At 37.8% G+C, this 15,005-nt stretch overlaps 1 protein-coding gene across 10 annotated transcripts in view; it reads left to right on the top strand.

Moving 5' to 3' along the window:
- The first annotated feature begins 617 nt into the window (after nucleotides 1–617).
- Nucleotides 618–15,005, top strand: part of LOC122088163 (chromatin modification-related protein EAF1 B-like) — a 31,876-nt gene continuing 17,488 nt past the window's right edge. For 3 of the 10 annotated variants that reach the window (XM_042657334.1, XM_042657337.1, XM_042657327.1), the window contains exons 1-12: nucleotides 618–777; nucleotides 5,591–5,806; nucleotides 6,012–6,066; nucleotides 6,162–6,259; nucleotides 6,352–7,834; nucleotides 7,970–8,089; nucleotides 8,327–8,602; nucleotides 10,403–10,588; nucleotides 10,942–11,025; nucleotides 12,742–12,802; nucleotides 12,884–13,458; nucleotides 13,532–13,585. In XM_042657334.1, the coding sequence (XP_042513268.1) occupies nucleotides 5,664–5,806; nucleotides 6,012–6,066; nucleotides 6,162–6,259; nucleotides 6,352–7,834; nucleotides 7,970–8,089; nucleotides 8,327–8,602; nucleotides 10,403–10,588; nucleotides 10,942–11,025; nucleotides 12,742–12,802; nucleotides 12,884–13,458; nucleotides 13,532–13,585 (3,135 nt within the window). In that variant the 5' untranslated portion in view covers nucleotides 618–777; nucleotides 5,591–5,663. Of the gene's footprint in view, nucleotides 778–1,004; nucleotides 1,226–1,259; nucleotides 3,037–3,135; nucleotides 3,185–5,590; nucleotides 5,807–6,011; nucleotides 6,067–6,161; nucleotides 6,260–6,351; nucleotides 7,835–7,969; nucleotides 8,090–8,326; nucleotides 8,603–10,402; nucleotides 10,589–10,941; nucleotides 11,026–12,741; nucleotides 12,803–12,883; nucleotides 13,459–13,531; nucleotides 13,586–15,005 lie in introns of those variants that run through there. The other 7 variants (XM_042657330.1, XM_042657329.1, XM_042657331.1 and 4 more) reach the window with 7 other exon arrangements.

Raw genomic sequence — 15,005 nt, 5'->3', positions numbered from 1 at the left:
TCGAGTTTATCGACTTCTATAACATTGGAGGATGTGATTCTTATATATAAAGTACCAGTCTCTTTAGTATACAGTCTTGCTTCTTTAAATTTCAATCATAATTATTCGAGAGCATAATAAGTCCAAAAAATACAAGTGGTTTCCAAATAAGAATAATATTAAATGCTTAGATAAAATCATAACACAACACACACACACACACCAAAAAGGCCTATAATAATTTTTTTTTTTTTAATTCAAACAAAAGCTTTTATAAAATAAACCATTATGGAAAATCAGTAATATTCATATTTCATACTAATAGTGTTATACTAGGAAATCCTGAAAGAGCAGTAACCGGGTTTTGCATGCAAGGAATAAGCGGGTCAATAAGGAAATCCGACCCGCGAATGATTGGTTTAACTTGAACAAGGAGCAACCAAACCGGTTCGTGAAAAACCATTTGGTTCACGTAGGTTTTCTCCATCGGACAAGTCGAGTTACGAGAGGACTAACTCGAACAAGTATGAATCGGGCAGAGATTCGCCAACATAAAACGAGTACAGGAAAATCAGATTAACGGGTCGGGTCGAATACGAGCACCCATAATACATACACGGCCCGCGCGTTCTTCTTCCTCCTCCTAGTTATTGAGGAAGAAGGACAGAAGAACGAAGGCAAAGAAGGACTCTAGGGTTTCAGTTTCAGGTGTTCAGATCAATTGAAATTCGACTATTCAACCATTAAATCAACTAATTAATCGGCACAGGGACGATTTTTATTGGCGTAATTGATGAGGTAAGTTGTGAATTTCTTGTATTTGTTGCTCTATTTTATTTTCGAATGTGTTCGATTGAACGCCAAATTTCTGAAATTCTTCCCTAATTTTGGAGAATACACGCTCCGAATTCTCTGTACATTGTTGACCATTACGAACCAGACGTAAGAATAATTTTAAGTCATTGTAATGGTCGTGTAGGGTACTATAGTTTGTAAGTTTAATTCAATTCCTTGTCGTTCTCAAGGTTTCGGGGCTAAATAGTGGCAGAAGCAACAGGAAGTGGGGATACTTGGGTTCAATTGGAGGGTTTGATCTGGTTCTCTGTTCAAGGGAAATGCTCTCTTCTGGGTTGTGTTTTTATCCTCACTACACATGCTTGTAACTGAGTATCTGCGTTTTCTGAATGCTGAGAGCTCTGTTTCTTCTTCATTCATCTCCCTTGTTGCAGAATGATCTCCGTGCAAGGTTGTTATTTCAGTTTTTGATGATTTTCTATTAGTTGTGTTAGTATTGCATCAGTTACTACATTTATATCTTCCTTTTTAGAGGCATTGGAGATTGTTTCCTATTGTTTGTTGAGACTCCATTCATTTACTGGTAATACAACTACCTAGCTGAAGTCAAGTCTACCTAGCTTAACAATCCTTTACATGATGCAAGCAGACCACTCAATTATATCATTAGATAGTAATACCAAATAAGTTTATATTTGCTTTGCTCCTGTAAGTTTTATTGGAAGCATTTCAGGGGCAAGAGAGGTATAACTTGTGACTAAAGGAAAAATCGGACATGCATAATGATATATTGAAGCTGATATAACCTTCTTAAGAAAAACTAAAAACTGGAGGGTCCTCATATCTCTGCTTGTATAGAGAACGTGGATTAAAAAAAAGGAGAATTAATTCATAAACTAGCCTAATTAGATGGGCCTAAGCACTCTCTCTCTCTTAGTGTGTGTGCACGCCTGCATGAGTGTACATGAGTGTGTGACAATATAGGACTGATGCCATTGCCCAGGTTGATCTCTTTCTTGGGTGTGAAAGGATCTCTTGGTTAGTGGTCTCATCTTTTGAGCTCACTGCAGCACCTTGTTTTTATTACCTTTTATTTTAATGATATTTTTGTTGCTGTTGCTATGGTTATTGTTTCTTTTCATATCAGTGTTAGCTTTCTGTTGGGGAATTATTCAATCCCTGACTGCGAATCCACACTCATCTCCTTTTCTTTGCACCTCGTTATTTCAAGTTTGTGTTGGGGTGTCAGTGTTTTATGATTGCTAGTCCTTTTTGGACTTTGACAGAGGTGGGTCGGGTTAGGGGTTTTTGGTACCCTTGCTTTAGGCCCCATTAAGGTTCCTACAAAGTATGGGTAGAATTGTTATAAAAGACACAATGTACAAAAAATTTTTTAAAATTTTATTTTCAGTATAAACTTATGTAGAAAACATGGTCTTGTGGCTGACATGGAATCTGCGGGTATTCATGTTAATCTGTGAGCAAATACAACGTGCTGCCTATAATCCACTTGTATGGTTGCCAGCATGTAAGAACCTGCTTCCTGAATTGTTTCTCTTTCTCATAGCCATGATATGTTGGACTTAAGAAAATGTAGGGGATGTGTTGCGGTTTAATTCCACTTAGATATCGAAAATATTTGGCAGACAAATATTCATATAGTTATGTATCATTCGTGTATTTCAATGATTGTAAAATCTAAGCATATCAAATAAAGTACTTTAGAACAAAATACAGTAAACTTATACAAGTTTGTAAGGAAGGTGTTACTGTATAAGATATGAATAATTATTTTTTTTTATTCTGTAGCACTGATAATATGGCATACAGCACATAATTTAACAATATAGCATGTGTGAGTATTATTAGCAAATAATAGTGAATTAACTAACTTCTGTAATACTGTTTATTTTCACCCCATTCACCCCCCCCTTTATGCGTCCGGTCACTTATGTGTGTGTAGTTAAATATATTTATTAGAGTATTTCTTCTATTCAGTACTTCATAGTGGTGTATCCATCCATGTTTTTCTATCTATCTGTTTGTCAATCCATCCTGTCTATATTTGGGTGCATATATGTAGGTTTGTAGATCTAATTATGTACTATATCTAAGTGTCTACTAGTCAATCCATCTAGCAGTCTATATATATATATATATATATATATCTATATAGTTGAAACAGCCTCTCGACATTCTCGGGGTAAGGCTGCGTAGTTCTTGCCCTTCGGACCTCGCACATCCAGGAGCCTCGTACACCGGGTACGCCCTTTTTTATATATGGTTATCTATATCTACTGCATCTAAGTGTCTATCTGTTTACTCGTCTATCAGCTTCTCTGTTTTTATGTACAAATGCAGGCAATGATGCCGTCGATTTTCTGTTGCCTTTCTTATACAAATTAATACGGTATGATAATGCCTCTCTACAGATCAAGCGACATTTTTGACAAATTTTATGAACAAACATGCAGGCAATGATGCTGTAGATTTTCCGTTACCTTCCTTATACGATTAATACTGTATTTTAGTGCTCTGCAAGTAGATTGATATTTCCTTAATACTCTTAGGATGTTTTCATTTGCCAATTATCTACTGCCTTAGTGTTCTCTAGTCAGAGTGTTCTTAATTGTCAGATAGGGCTCTTTTATTAGTTTATGCACTTCAGATCCTGGAAGTAATGAGTTGTTTCCTGGCCTTGTCTATGAATTCATATCAGTAACAGGAATAATGGAGAAATGATCTCACTTAGGCAAGGATTAAAGTATCGGTATCGGTCGGTCAAAATTAAGATACGTATCGGAGGGTATCGTATCGTATCGGAGATACGCTAAGATACGCTAAAGATACGCACATAAATGGATAGGGAACACATTTTTATACACTTTTGCATAAAAAAACAGTTAAAAAAAGTTATATATAACATGTAGAATGCATAAATACTTAAGTGGAGGGTATCGTATTGATAGACAAATATATTGAGTTGAAAATGTTCAAAATGATGAGTGTATGGTATTGATAGACAAATATTTTTTTTTGAGAAAAATCAAAATTTTCCATGGAAGTTGTAGAACACTTGTTTTTACATAACATATAAAAAATCTAAACATTTTTAATCATTGAGCATGAGTAGATCTAAGAAATTTGAAATAAATTGAAACCCTCATTTTCTCTTGAAAAAAGTTTGTAAATCCTTATAAATCCAATGATTTCATGTAATAATGATGCACAAAATGTGATTCTAAGTATGATGAACTAGGGGTGTCAATTCGTGGCCCGAACCGACTAAACCCATCGGGACCGACCGTTTATAGACCGGTCCAGCCCGGACCGTTTATTAAACGTGTCGGGCTTGAGCCCGGCCCGTTTATAAACGGTCGGTCTTGATTTTGCTACTTGGACCATCGGGTGCCCGACCGAGACCGACCGTTTAACACCCGATCGAGACCGGCCTATTGTGCACTGGCCTAGCCCGACCCTTTAATGATTGTAGAATACCTATTTTACCCCCCAAATTAGAAATTAAAAACTAAAAAGTAAAAACATGTTCATATTTTAAATAATGGTTATATTTGGTATCATTTATTAATTTATTGTCATTTTTTTGGGTTTGCATGAGTGGGCCGGAATATAAGAGCACATTTTAAAGAGGGTCCGTTTAAACATTAAACATGTCCGTAGCCCAATTAAGGCCCGACTAAAGCCCGATTAAGGTGGCCCGATTATAGCCCGAGGCCGACCGACCGAATATAAAGTGTACCATGCCCTCAATAACTAAGCCCGATTAGTTAAATGGGCGGACATGGTGTAGCCTTTGAAAGTCTTTAAACCCGATTAAGCCCGATCGAAACCGAACCGACCCCACCGGTTGACACCCCTATGATGAACCTTAGATTTGTAAAAAAACTTGAAAATCTAAGGTTAAAGTTGAAAAAAGTGAGTAAAGATTCAAGAACTTACTATTCAAATTTTTCAACTTTCAAGTTCAAGGTTCTTCTTGGACTATGTTTTTTTCCTTCTTTGAACCATTCACTTCGACAATGTTTCTTTCAATCTACCATTTGAGTCTCCAGAAAGGTGTGTGAATCAAAGGGGAAGAAAGAAGAGAAATATAAAAAACTATTGGTGAGAGTTTGAAGTGTTTGTTCAAACAATAAAAGGCACATTCACGGGAATTTTCATATTTTCAGTCGATACGTACCGATACGGTACCGATACAGTACGATACGGCTCGATACTTCACGATACGGTCGATACATACCGATACGGTACCGATACGTACCGATACTCTCGGGAATTTCCAGATTTTCAAAAGTTCGTATCGTACAGTATCGTACGTATCGGTACCGATACGGTACGATACGATACGATACTCACGATACAGCGATACGTAAAAGGGGGCCCAAAATTCCCCGTAGCGTATCGGTATGTATCGTGCCGATGCCTACCGATACGGATACGTATCGGCCGATACGGCACGATACGCACCGATACTTAAAACCATGCACTTAGGTGATACCTTACTCAGCGCTTGTGTTGGTCCCAATCTTTTTGCTCAGTGCCTTTGGAGTATGGAAAATCTTGCACTCCCTCATCCAATGGAGTTATGGAGCATATTATTTCCCTATATATTATGCATATGTTCTAGCTCTTTGTTTCTCTCATTTACAGATCTACTTTGCAATATATTTTCTTAATTCAGTCAGTGAGTGACCTAGATTATGAAATTGAAAGGCTTGTATCTGATCACAGTGAATTCTTGTTGAATCCACCTTCGTGCTAATTCTTGTCTTCCGGTTTTTATTTATAAATTTAGGCTTTTGAGGGAGTTTTTGAATCCAAGTGGTTGGAAACATTTCTGTAGAGATTAAAGAGTTGGCATAAAAGGAATGCATGGACATAGCCCTGGATCTGCTCTCTTAGTAAATGCCGAGGTTGACTCCATGGGAGGGGTCATTGATGGTGGAGTTGGTATTGATAGTAAATTCTCTCCACACCGAGCAGCAATTGAGAAGGCTCAGGCAGAGTTGAGGTAACTGTTATGTTCAAAGTTCTATGTACCAGTATTGAATTAGGCATATTGTCTGCCATTGTTCTGGCCTGATCTGGACCAGAATCGACTGAGACCGACTAATCCCAAATACAGATACTTAAGTCCTTGCCTACATTTCTTTAATGTTTTTTTTTCTGGTGTTCTCTTAATGTAAAGCCAAAAAACTATAATATGTTGATTACAGGCAGGAGTATGATGTTCGTGAGGAGCGGAGAAGGGAGCTAGAATTTCTGGAGAAAGTATGATTTTGTGGACCCTATTATGCTTTCTTAAATTGTACTTTTTGAATTTTATATTAGCTCTTTATTGTGGTTTAAATCTCTCTTTCTTTCAGGGCGGTAATCCCTTGGATTTTAAATCCAGGCCTGCAACCTCACTCAGTGTTCAATCTACTTCTTTGACTGATCAGCCTGCTGAGCAATTTGTGACCAGGTATAGTCCTTGTGTTAAAGTAGGTTATCAGATCACTTGTTAGTAAACACGTAGGTTTTTGGTTTATGGGTTGGATTATTGTGATGTCACAGTGAAGCGAAGGGTAGCTGTGCATTGGCTGCCTCACCTCATGGAGATTCTGTTGACAGTAGTGGCAAGCCTGGGGTTCCTCCAAGTCGGGAGCCAAATAGTGGTGATAATCTCTTGCTTTTTGATGGTGAAAATTATCCACTTGAGGGAAAGAGAAATTCTAAACATACTGGCAGAAGAAATAACATTGCTCCATCAGAACAATCCTCTCAGTTAGATGGGAACCATAATGCAAAGGAGTCTGAAGACTCGGTGATGTTCCGCCTTGTGAAAAGTCAAGCATATGCTCGAAGGAATAGGTCCAGATCAAGCCGTGACAGTGCTTGGGCTTGCTCAACTGATATAGTTCCGCCTGCCGATGGTAATGGATCTTCAAGTTTACCCTCTGCTCCCCATGGTTCAAGGGATGCAAAGGGGTCAATAACCGAAGCAAAGGACCAAAAGGACCATACTGTGCGTTCCATTGCCAACTCAAAATCAACAGGTCCAAACGGTAGTTTGGTTTCTAAGACCGTGGCTTCTGATAATCAGGCTGATATGGAATTGGATGCCGGGCAGGCTATTAAGACAGCTACTGACCTGGCAGAAGTTAGTTTGCCGGCAGGCCCTGAAGTTACAGCTTCTAGAGACTTGCATGATGGCAATGGTAATCAGCAACTGCCAATGGATGATGGTAAAATTCCTGAATCTGCTGCTTGTGTTTCTCCTGATTTGGGTGAAAAGGGAGTTTCAGCTGGTCTTGCTTGCAAGTCTTCTACAGCTATTGCAAAGACAGAGAATCATCCAAGCGTAGGTGAGCTCAATGGGTTCGGCACTCCAATTAGAGATGAGAAAGACTTGCAAAACCAAGATCAAAATGGAGCTATAGGCTTGAGTACAAAGGGGTTAGACTCAGAATCCTCTAGCACTCAGATTACCCATAGCTTAGATGGCAATACTTCCAGTGATCCTTGTCTGAATAAAGTCCATGCTAATGGAAATTCTAAAGAGCAGAAATTAATCTTTGGAGAGAGTCTTGCTACTGCCAATGCCGATTTGGTCAAACAAAATAGTGAGACCAAAGCTGTTGATGCTTTTGGTGCAAGTAATTGTGTTCATGATTTTGTTGAGAAAAACCTCAGCAACAATGTTTCTGATGTCAAATTTGAGGAAGAAATATATGATAGTAGAACTGGCTTGCAAAATGAGGGGAGACCTCTCACCAACATTGAGGGGATGGAACCCAGTGACAATGTTGGTTCAAAAACAGAGAATAAGCTTGATAATTCATTGGGTGATAATTCCAATTTGAAAAAGGCTGGTTTCTCTCCTCAAGGTGGGCCTTCAAGCACTCCAGTTTCCTCCAATTGTGAGCTTCTGGATCCCAACTTCTGCGGCAGGGGCCTTTTATCTGCCTCTGAGCCTCAAACTTGTACAGGGAACCAGCTAAAAGTGTTGAGCAAGGAACATGAAGATTTTATTCTGAAAGAGGCACATACAATAGAAGTAATTTCTGATGCTTCTGTATTCTAGTTTTCAGTGGTGGACCTTTCTTCCTGATTTGGGACTTCTATTTATTTATTTTGTTAATATAATAAAATTTCGTCTGGTAGTCAACAGTTTGACTCATTCTGGTTACAGGCCAAGCGTAAGAGGATTGCCGAGCTGTCTGTGGGAAATTTGCCCTCTGGGTACAGATGCAAGTCTCACTGGGACTTTGTCCTCGAGGAAATGGCATGGTTGGCAAATGACTTCATGCAGGTATGCTTTCAAAAAAAATTTGGAAAGAGATGGACCTGCCCAGTTGTTGGCATACTTTATGGCATGTAGATCTTTTTCTCCCTCCTTGAAATAACAAAGATGATATTCATCAAAGTTTTTATTTTTTTCCCTTCTTATTTTTGGCATTAATTTAGACTGTTAGATTTGTTATTTTTCTGAGTAGCTTGATTTGGGAGAACTAAATTCTTGCTTTCTTTCCCTTAATTCTGTGAATAGGAGCGTCTTTGGAAGATCGCTGCAGCTGCCCAAATGTGTCGTATGGCTGCTTTTACTGGTCGGTTAATGTTTAATGAACAGAATCTATGTCAGAAGCAAAGAAAATTAGCTCACATCGTGGCGAAGTCTGTCATGCAGTTCTGGCATTCAGCTAAGACATTTCTAAGCAGTAATGATCCAACCGTTGTGCTTAAAGAGTGGAAGGAAGCTTTAGTTGGATCAAAAAAGGTTAATGCGGGTAAAGCCATCGAAGATTGTGTTGGAGAACATAATATGGTATTGGTTTGCTTTTGCCAAAATCCTTTTGGTGCTGCTGGTGCTATATTGTGATTTTCCTTGTTTCTATATTTCAGATGATCTTAATGGGATGTCATATTGGTCCTTCCATTATACTTTTCTATTTGTGGATATGGCTTTGTGAGTGAACTTTTTATGGCTTCATTTTATAATTAATTTTATCTAATGTATGGTATTCTTTTTTTATGAATTATATAGGTTTTAATTTCAAGACAAGGAAAAGAAAAAAATGATAGATTGCATCACACAGTAAGAGTAAAGTACAGGGTGAAAATTGTACCCAGAAGCAGCACAATAGTCATCAAATACAGAAAACAGGAAATTTCCACAACTAATCCTACTGCTGCTTCACTTTCCTAAATGAAGTGCAATGTATAATGTACTCCTAAAAGCTGATTATTTGACCAGAAAATTGTGCTGGAAAGGTGCCTGATCTGGGTTGCCACTGGTTTGAGATATTCCAGTGAGCACACATCATCCTTGCCCTACGTATCATATGAGAGAGTATATCAAAGATCCTGAATTCCACACTTCTGTCCACCCCATGAATGAGAATGACTTAATTCCCCTTCAGTGCTCAAACTGAACTGCAGTTGCTACCTTTAAGTAGTGCTCTTATTTTTTGTTTTGTTTTTTGTTTTTGTTTTGTTTTTTGTTTTTTGTTTTTGTTTTTGTTTTTGTTTTTGTTTTTATTTTTATTTTTATTTTTTATGACTGGGAGAAGGATTGATTTGTCTGAGATCTTCTATATCAAAAACTAAACTTGCTTTACAATTACTGATCCACAATATCTGACCTTGCAGTTGAGACTGCTTGTTATCTTAACAAACAAGCAGTTTGGCACATTTGAGAGTCTGGTTGTATCAAGTATTAGTATTAATTAATCAACTCTTAACAAAGGCAGTTATATTAGGCTATTGGCTAATTCAATGATGCTGAACCCTTGTGGATGGCTAAATTGAAGCATGGGAGGTGTTGCCTTCCGCTTTAGGTGGACCATTGAGAAGGGTTTGAGAGATATGAATGGCTGGATTTCCAGTAAAAATAGGGCCTTTGCGTTCCTATAATATTTAATGCCACAGTCCAGAAAACACTTTAAGCCACATACTGTTTTATCTCTGGGTGTGCGTCTAAGTTTACAAGTGATTAGCTTCCTTTCTGACAGTTGCTCTCTGAGTCTTCATGGTACCTTTAATGCCGAACAAGTCTGTCAACAGAGTGTCAGGAATCTCCTTTAATCAGATGGAATCACCCAAGTTCCTGGGGATAACTCCTTTGACTTGTCTTGAAAAATCCAGCACTTCCTTTGAAACACTTTTCTAAAGAAAGGAAATGGACAATCCAGAATCTCCTTCCATCTACTCTTTAGAAGTTGTGGTGGTTCTCATCCATGTGAAGATCTTACATCTCAGAAACATCGGCTAAAGCTAAAATGGAGGCTTGACCTCATGATTTTCTAAAGTGGAGCAATGAAGAAACAAGTGGTTCATATTTCTCTGACAGGAAGAAGGATTGACTCGATAAAGGCGAGATGTAGAAAAATTGGGCAGTTAAAGTTGTATTGTGGTTCCACTCTGAGTTTTCCTCCAAGAATATCTGTACAAGTATCTTATAATATTCTGAGATTTTTTTTTTTTTGGATCTGTCCTGTTATAATGCAAATGCTCGTTCAATGAATTTAATATTCACCTTCTGTTTGTTGGATTGAATGATTAACTATTCAGAATATGGATCTGTTTGTCTTACATCAACACCCAATGCGTGGCGGTGTTTTATCAGGAAACAAGCAAACATACGGAAGAACAAAACCCTGGCCAGAGTCCCAGACTTGCAATTCAGGGATATGCAGTGAGATTCCTGAAATGTAATAGTTTCCATGATCTTGCTTTCCAAGCTGAAGCACCAGTAACTACTGACAGGATATCTGATTTGGGCATTCTGGAAAGGGAGGAACGTTCTTCTAGAGTATGGGCCTAGTACTTGCACTTTTTCTTTATCTTTTCCATTTTTTTTACTGAAGCCGATGTTATCTCATTATGAGATTTTTCTCTCCCACCCCACCCCTCCCCCCCCCCCCAAGCCCCCCCCCACCCCCCCCCAAAAAAAAAAAAGAAAAAGAAGAAAAAAAGAAATAATGAAATAATTCATTTTTCTCACTTATTTTAGAAAACTATTTTAGTTTTTTGATGTTCTTTATTTAAATATCTGTAAATGTTACACATTCAGAAAATAACTTTTATTCTGCATTTTCCCCCTTCTATATGTGTATTCAATTACAGCTTCATATGACCATTATGCGCTGATTTTTTTCTTGGCAGGAAAGCCTTTTCTATACTGTTCTCCCTGGTGCAATGGAAGAGTACAGAAAGTCTATAGAATCTCATTGGGCTCAGCATGAGGTAGTTGTGTGCTTGTCACTATGTTATCTACATACATGCTATAGTTGTCATGGAGTCTAGGCAACCCAAGGTGTTGGAGGGGGCCTGGATGCAAGGCGACCAAGGTGCCTGGACACCTAGGCATCGCCTCGCTGATGCCTTGACAACTATAACATGCAAGTGATAGATCAATCCTTGAAAACATAGAAATCAATGTTTATACCTTTTCATTTATTTCATTGATTTTAAAATTTCTGTCAAGTTGAAGCTATCACTTCAAGTATAATTTTCAAAGGGGTCATTGGGGGATATGGGTAGGCTCTTTCTATTGAAAATTAGCTTTATTTAGGACATGGGTTCCTACTGTTGAAAATTAAGTTTATTTAGGTCCCCACTTTTTTTTCCCTTCTATTCCCTCCCCTCCCCCAAGGATTAAAGTATCGGTATCGGTCGCCGTATCGGTCGACCAAAATTAAGATACGTATAGGAGGATATCGTATCGTGTCGGAGATACGCTAAGATACGTTAAAGATACGAACATAAATGGATATGAAACACCTTTTTAAACACTTTTGCATAAAAAAATTATTAAAAAAAATCTATTGATAACATGTATTATGCATAAATACTAAGTTGAGGGTATCGCACTAAGAATTCAAGGTTTGTAGTTGTCTCATAAATGTAAAATCCTTGTTCCCAACCTTGATTTTCACTTTAGTTAGAGAGAAATATAGCTGGCAGCAACTTTGGAACAAAAATCCCTCAAAAAATTGTGTTTTCTGAAAAATATCCATCGCCATTATATGACGGTAGCGCACTGTATCAGTACATACCGATACTCACCGATACGTACTGATCGATAGTTCGATACATACCGATACTCACCGATACGTATTGATACTCATCGATACATACCGATCGATACATACAAATACTCACTGATACTTACTGATACATACCGAAACGTACATTTCACCTCAATTTTATGTTTTCCATAGAGTATCAGTACGTATCGATAGTGTATTGGTGCATATCGATGTGTATCGTAGGATACATATCGATACGAAAGGATTTTAAAAATTCCATGTATTGTATCGGTGTGTGTCGTATCGCTCGGCTAAATTTAAGATACATATCGGAGGGTATCGTGTCGGAGATACTTTAAACCATCCCCACCCCCCCCAAAAAAAAAAAAAACATTCCGTGTATGCTGTGTAAGGATCTAGATGATGGCTTCAGTACAGTATATGGGCATATATGTGGCGGTTCTCCGTCGGACCTTTAGAAGAATACGATATCATCAGAGAAAGAACTACTACTTCTCTAAGAGAACATCTTCCCTCCAATTATCAATATGAAAATGAAAAATTTTATGCAGCTACTCTTTGAGAAGCAAACAATTTTTGCTTTGAAACTGCTTTGACATTGCATAATGCATAGGCTTAAAAAAAGTCAGGAGAATCCAATAAGTAACAAAAGAAAAAAATAAAAAAAAGTCCGGAGGATCAAATAAGTGACAAAAAAAAAAAGAAGTTCCAAAGGTGCTTTTGAAATCCAGAAAATACCCCTCCTTCAAATTACTTTATAGAAGAGATATCAAATGGTCACAGCCCTTTTGCAAAAATATTTTGCTGCCAGAAATATAATGCTTAAAGCTTTTTTTTATTTATTTTTTATTTTTTATTCTTGCATATAACTGTTTACTAGCTTACCATATACTATTTCTTTTGAAAATTTCAGAAAACTTGCAACAATATGCAACAAGAGGAAGTTGAGACATCTATGTATGATGCTTTATCAGGTATTTGTTGGGAGAAGTTTTGATTGCTTCTTTTTTAGTTTAACATTGTCATGCACTTGACGAACTTTATTTTGGATTCAGAGTTTGGATCCAGAGAGAATGCATATGAAGAGGATGAAGGAGGAACTGGAACATATTATTCTCCTGGAAACTTTCAAGGTAGAAAACCATCAAAGTTCGTTCAGAAGAAGCAGAAAACGTTACTGAAATCATATCCTCCAAGATCATATGAAGTCAGAGCTGATCCGTATGGGCACTGTATGGAAAATAAACTAGCCACACAGCCATCCTCATTAATGGGGAAAAGACCTAACAGTCTCGCTGTCGGTTCAATTCCAACGAAGCGTATGCGTACTGCATCCAGACAGCGTGTTTTGTGTCCTTTTAGTGCTGCAGCTACTGGGAGTGTACAGATTACTAACAAAACAGATGTTTCAAGTGGAGACACTAGTTCTTTTCAGGATGACCAAAGCACTCTACATGGTGGATCCCAGTTCAGGAAAGAAATGGAGGTCGAGTCAACAGGAGAATTCGGCAAGCAGTTACCTTCTGATTATACAGATATATTAACGAAACCTAAAAAGAAGAAGAAAGCTAAGCATCTATTTTACAAGAACTCATTGCATTCAACAGAAGCTGGTGTTCTCTCTGGAAAAGTATGGTTCTATCATTCTGGATTCTTCTTTTCTATTGTCATGGTTAGATTGCCTGAATCCTATATGGTAACAGGGTGTTGCATTTGAACAGAGATGTCAGCTTGATTCCATGGTTCAAAGTGAACAGGTATCATATTTTGTTTAAATATTTGAGTCCTGGGTCTTTCTTGTCGGTGAGACTTGGCTATTGCAATCTGTTGGTTGCAGGTTTGAAACTTGGAAACAGCCTCTCCTGTGAAGCAGGGGGTAAGGCTGCATACTTTTGTCCCTCCCAGACCCTGCAGTAGTGGGAACCTCGTGCACTGGGACGCTTTTTCTATTCTTGGGTCCTTTCTTATGAAGCTTCTGGTTTAACCAATGGCATATGAAAATGGCTTTGTTAGATTCCCTTTAGAACAACAAAATTTTAAGCATTTAGCTGTTACTGTTAAGTATGATTCATTATGAAAGCTCCCCTATCAACTGATAGGGTGAGCTTATATTGTACTTGAGAAAGCATCGAGTATATTGGACCTCCTTTTGCTGGTTTGGTACGATTTCCAGGATGGTGTAGAATCTGTCAGAATTCCCTAGATTTATATATATATATATATATATTTTCCCAATGGGAGTGAACATTTAATGTTGTGTTTCTTGTCCATATGTGTGCTTTTCCATCCTGCTCCTGAAAAAAGAAAAATGTTTCTAGTAAACTTGGCTGGCTCACATGAGAACAGAAAGGAGCATAGTAGTTGCCCAAGTGTCTTAAATAATTCCATTACATGATTATTTCTAAAATTTAAGAAATTTGAAGTGTTAAAACAGTTATTGAATTCCATCTCTACCATTGTGGTAGGAAAATTGTGGGGTAAAAAAAAAAAAAAAGGAATCTCAAGGTTAAACTGATGTGATGCAGGAACAGCTCTTTGGACTGGGCCGAACCTGTTTGAGAGTTCTGACTGAGAACCGGGACAGAATTGGGAGTTGGGTCTAGTAGGATATTAGTAATTTATTTATTTACTTATTTGAATTTATCTTGTAATCTTTTACTTAGGCAGAGTTCCATTTCTTTTTTAGTCTAACAGTTTGATTCCATTATATGTTTAGATTGGGTTAATTAGGAGATAAGAGTAAGACATGTATGGTGATGTGGTGACTTAGAAAAAGCCTATGACAGGGTCCCTAGAGATTTAATCTGGCAGGTTCTAGAGAAGAATTGGGTGTCAAGTAAACACGTGGATATAATTAAAGACATGTATGGTGATGTGGTGACTAGTGTGAGATCAGTGAGAGGCCAGGGAGCTCAGTTCTCAATTACTATCGGGTTACATCAAGGATCCGCATTGAGCCCCTACCTATTTACTCTAATTATGGATGATTTAATCAGGGATATTCAAGGAGAGATCCCGTGGTGTATGCTTTTTGTAGATGATATTGTTCTGGTCGGTAAAACGGTGGCAGAAATTAACAATAAGTTGGAACTATGGAGATACACTTTGGAATCGAGAGGTCTTAAGATAAGTAGAACGAAGACGGAATATATGATGTGTAACTTTAGTTGATTGAGG

The sequence above is a fragment of the Macadamia integrifolia genome, chromosome 9 (genome assembly GCF_013358625.1).
Source record: "Macadamia integrifolia cultivar HAES 741 chromosome 9, SCU_Mint_v3, whole genome shotgun sequence".
Classification (NCBI taxonomy): Eukaryota; Viridiplantae; Streptophyta; class Magnoliopsida; order Proteales; family Proteaceae; genus Macadamia; species Macadamia integrifolia.
This window is presented reverse-complemented; position numbering and strand designations above follow the sequence as displayed.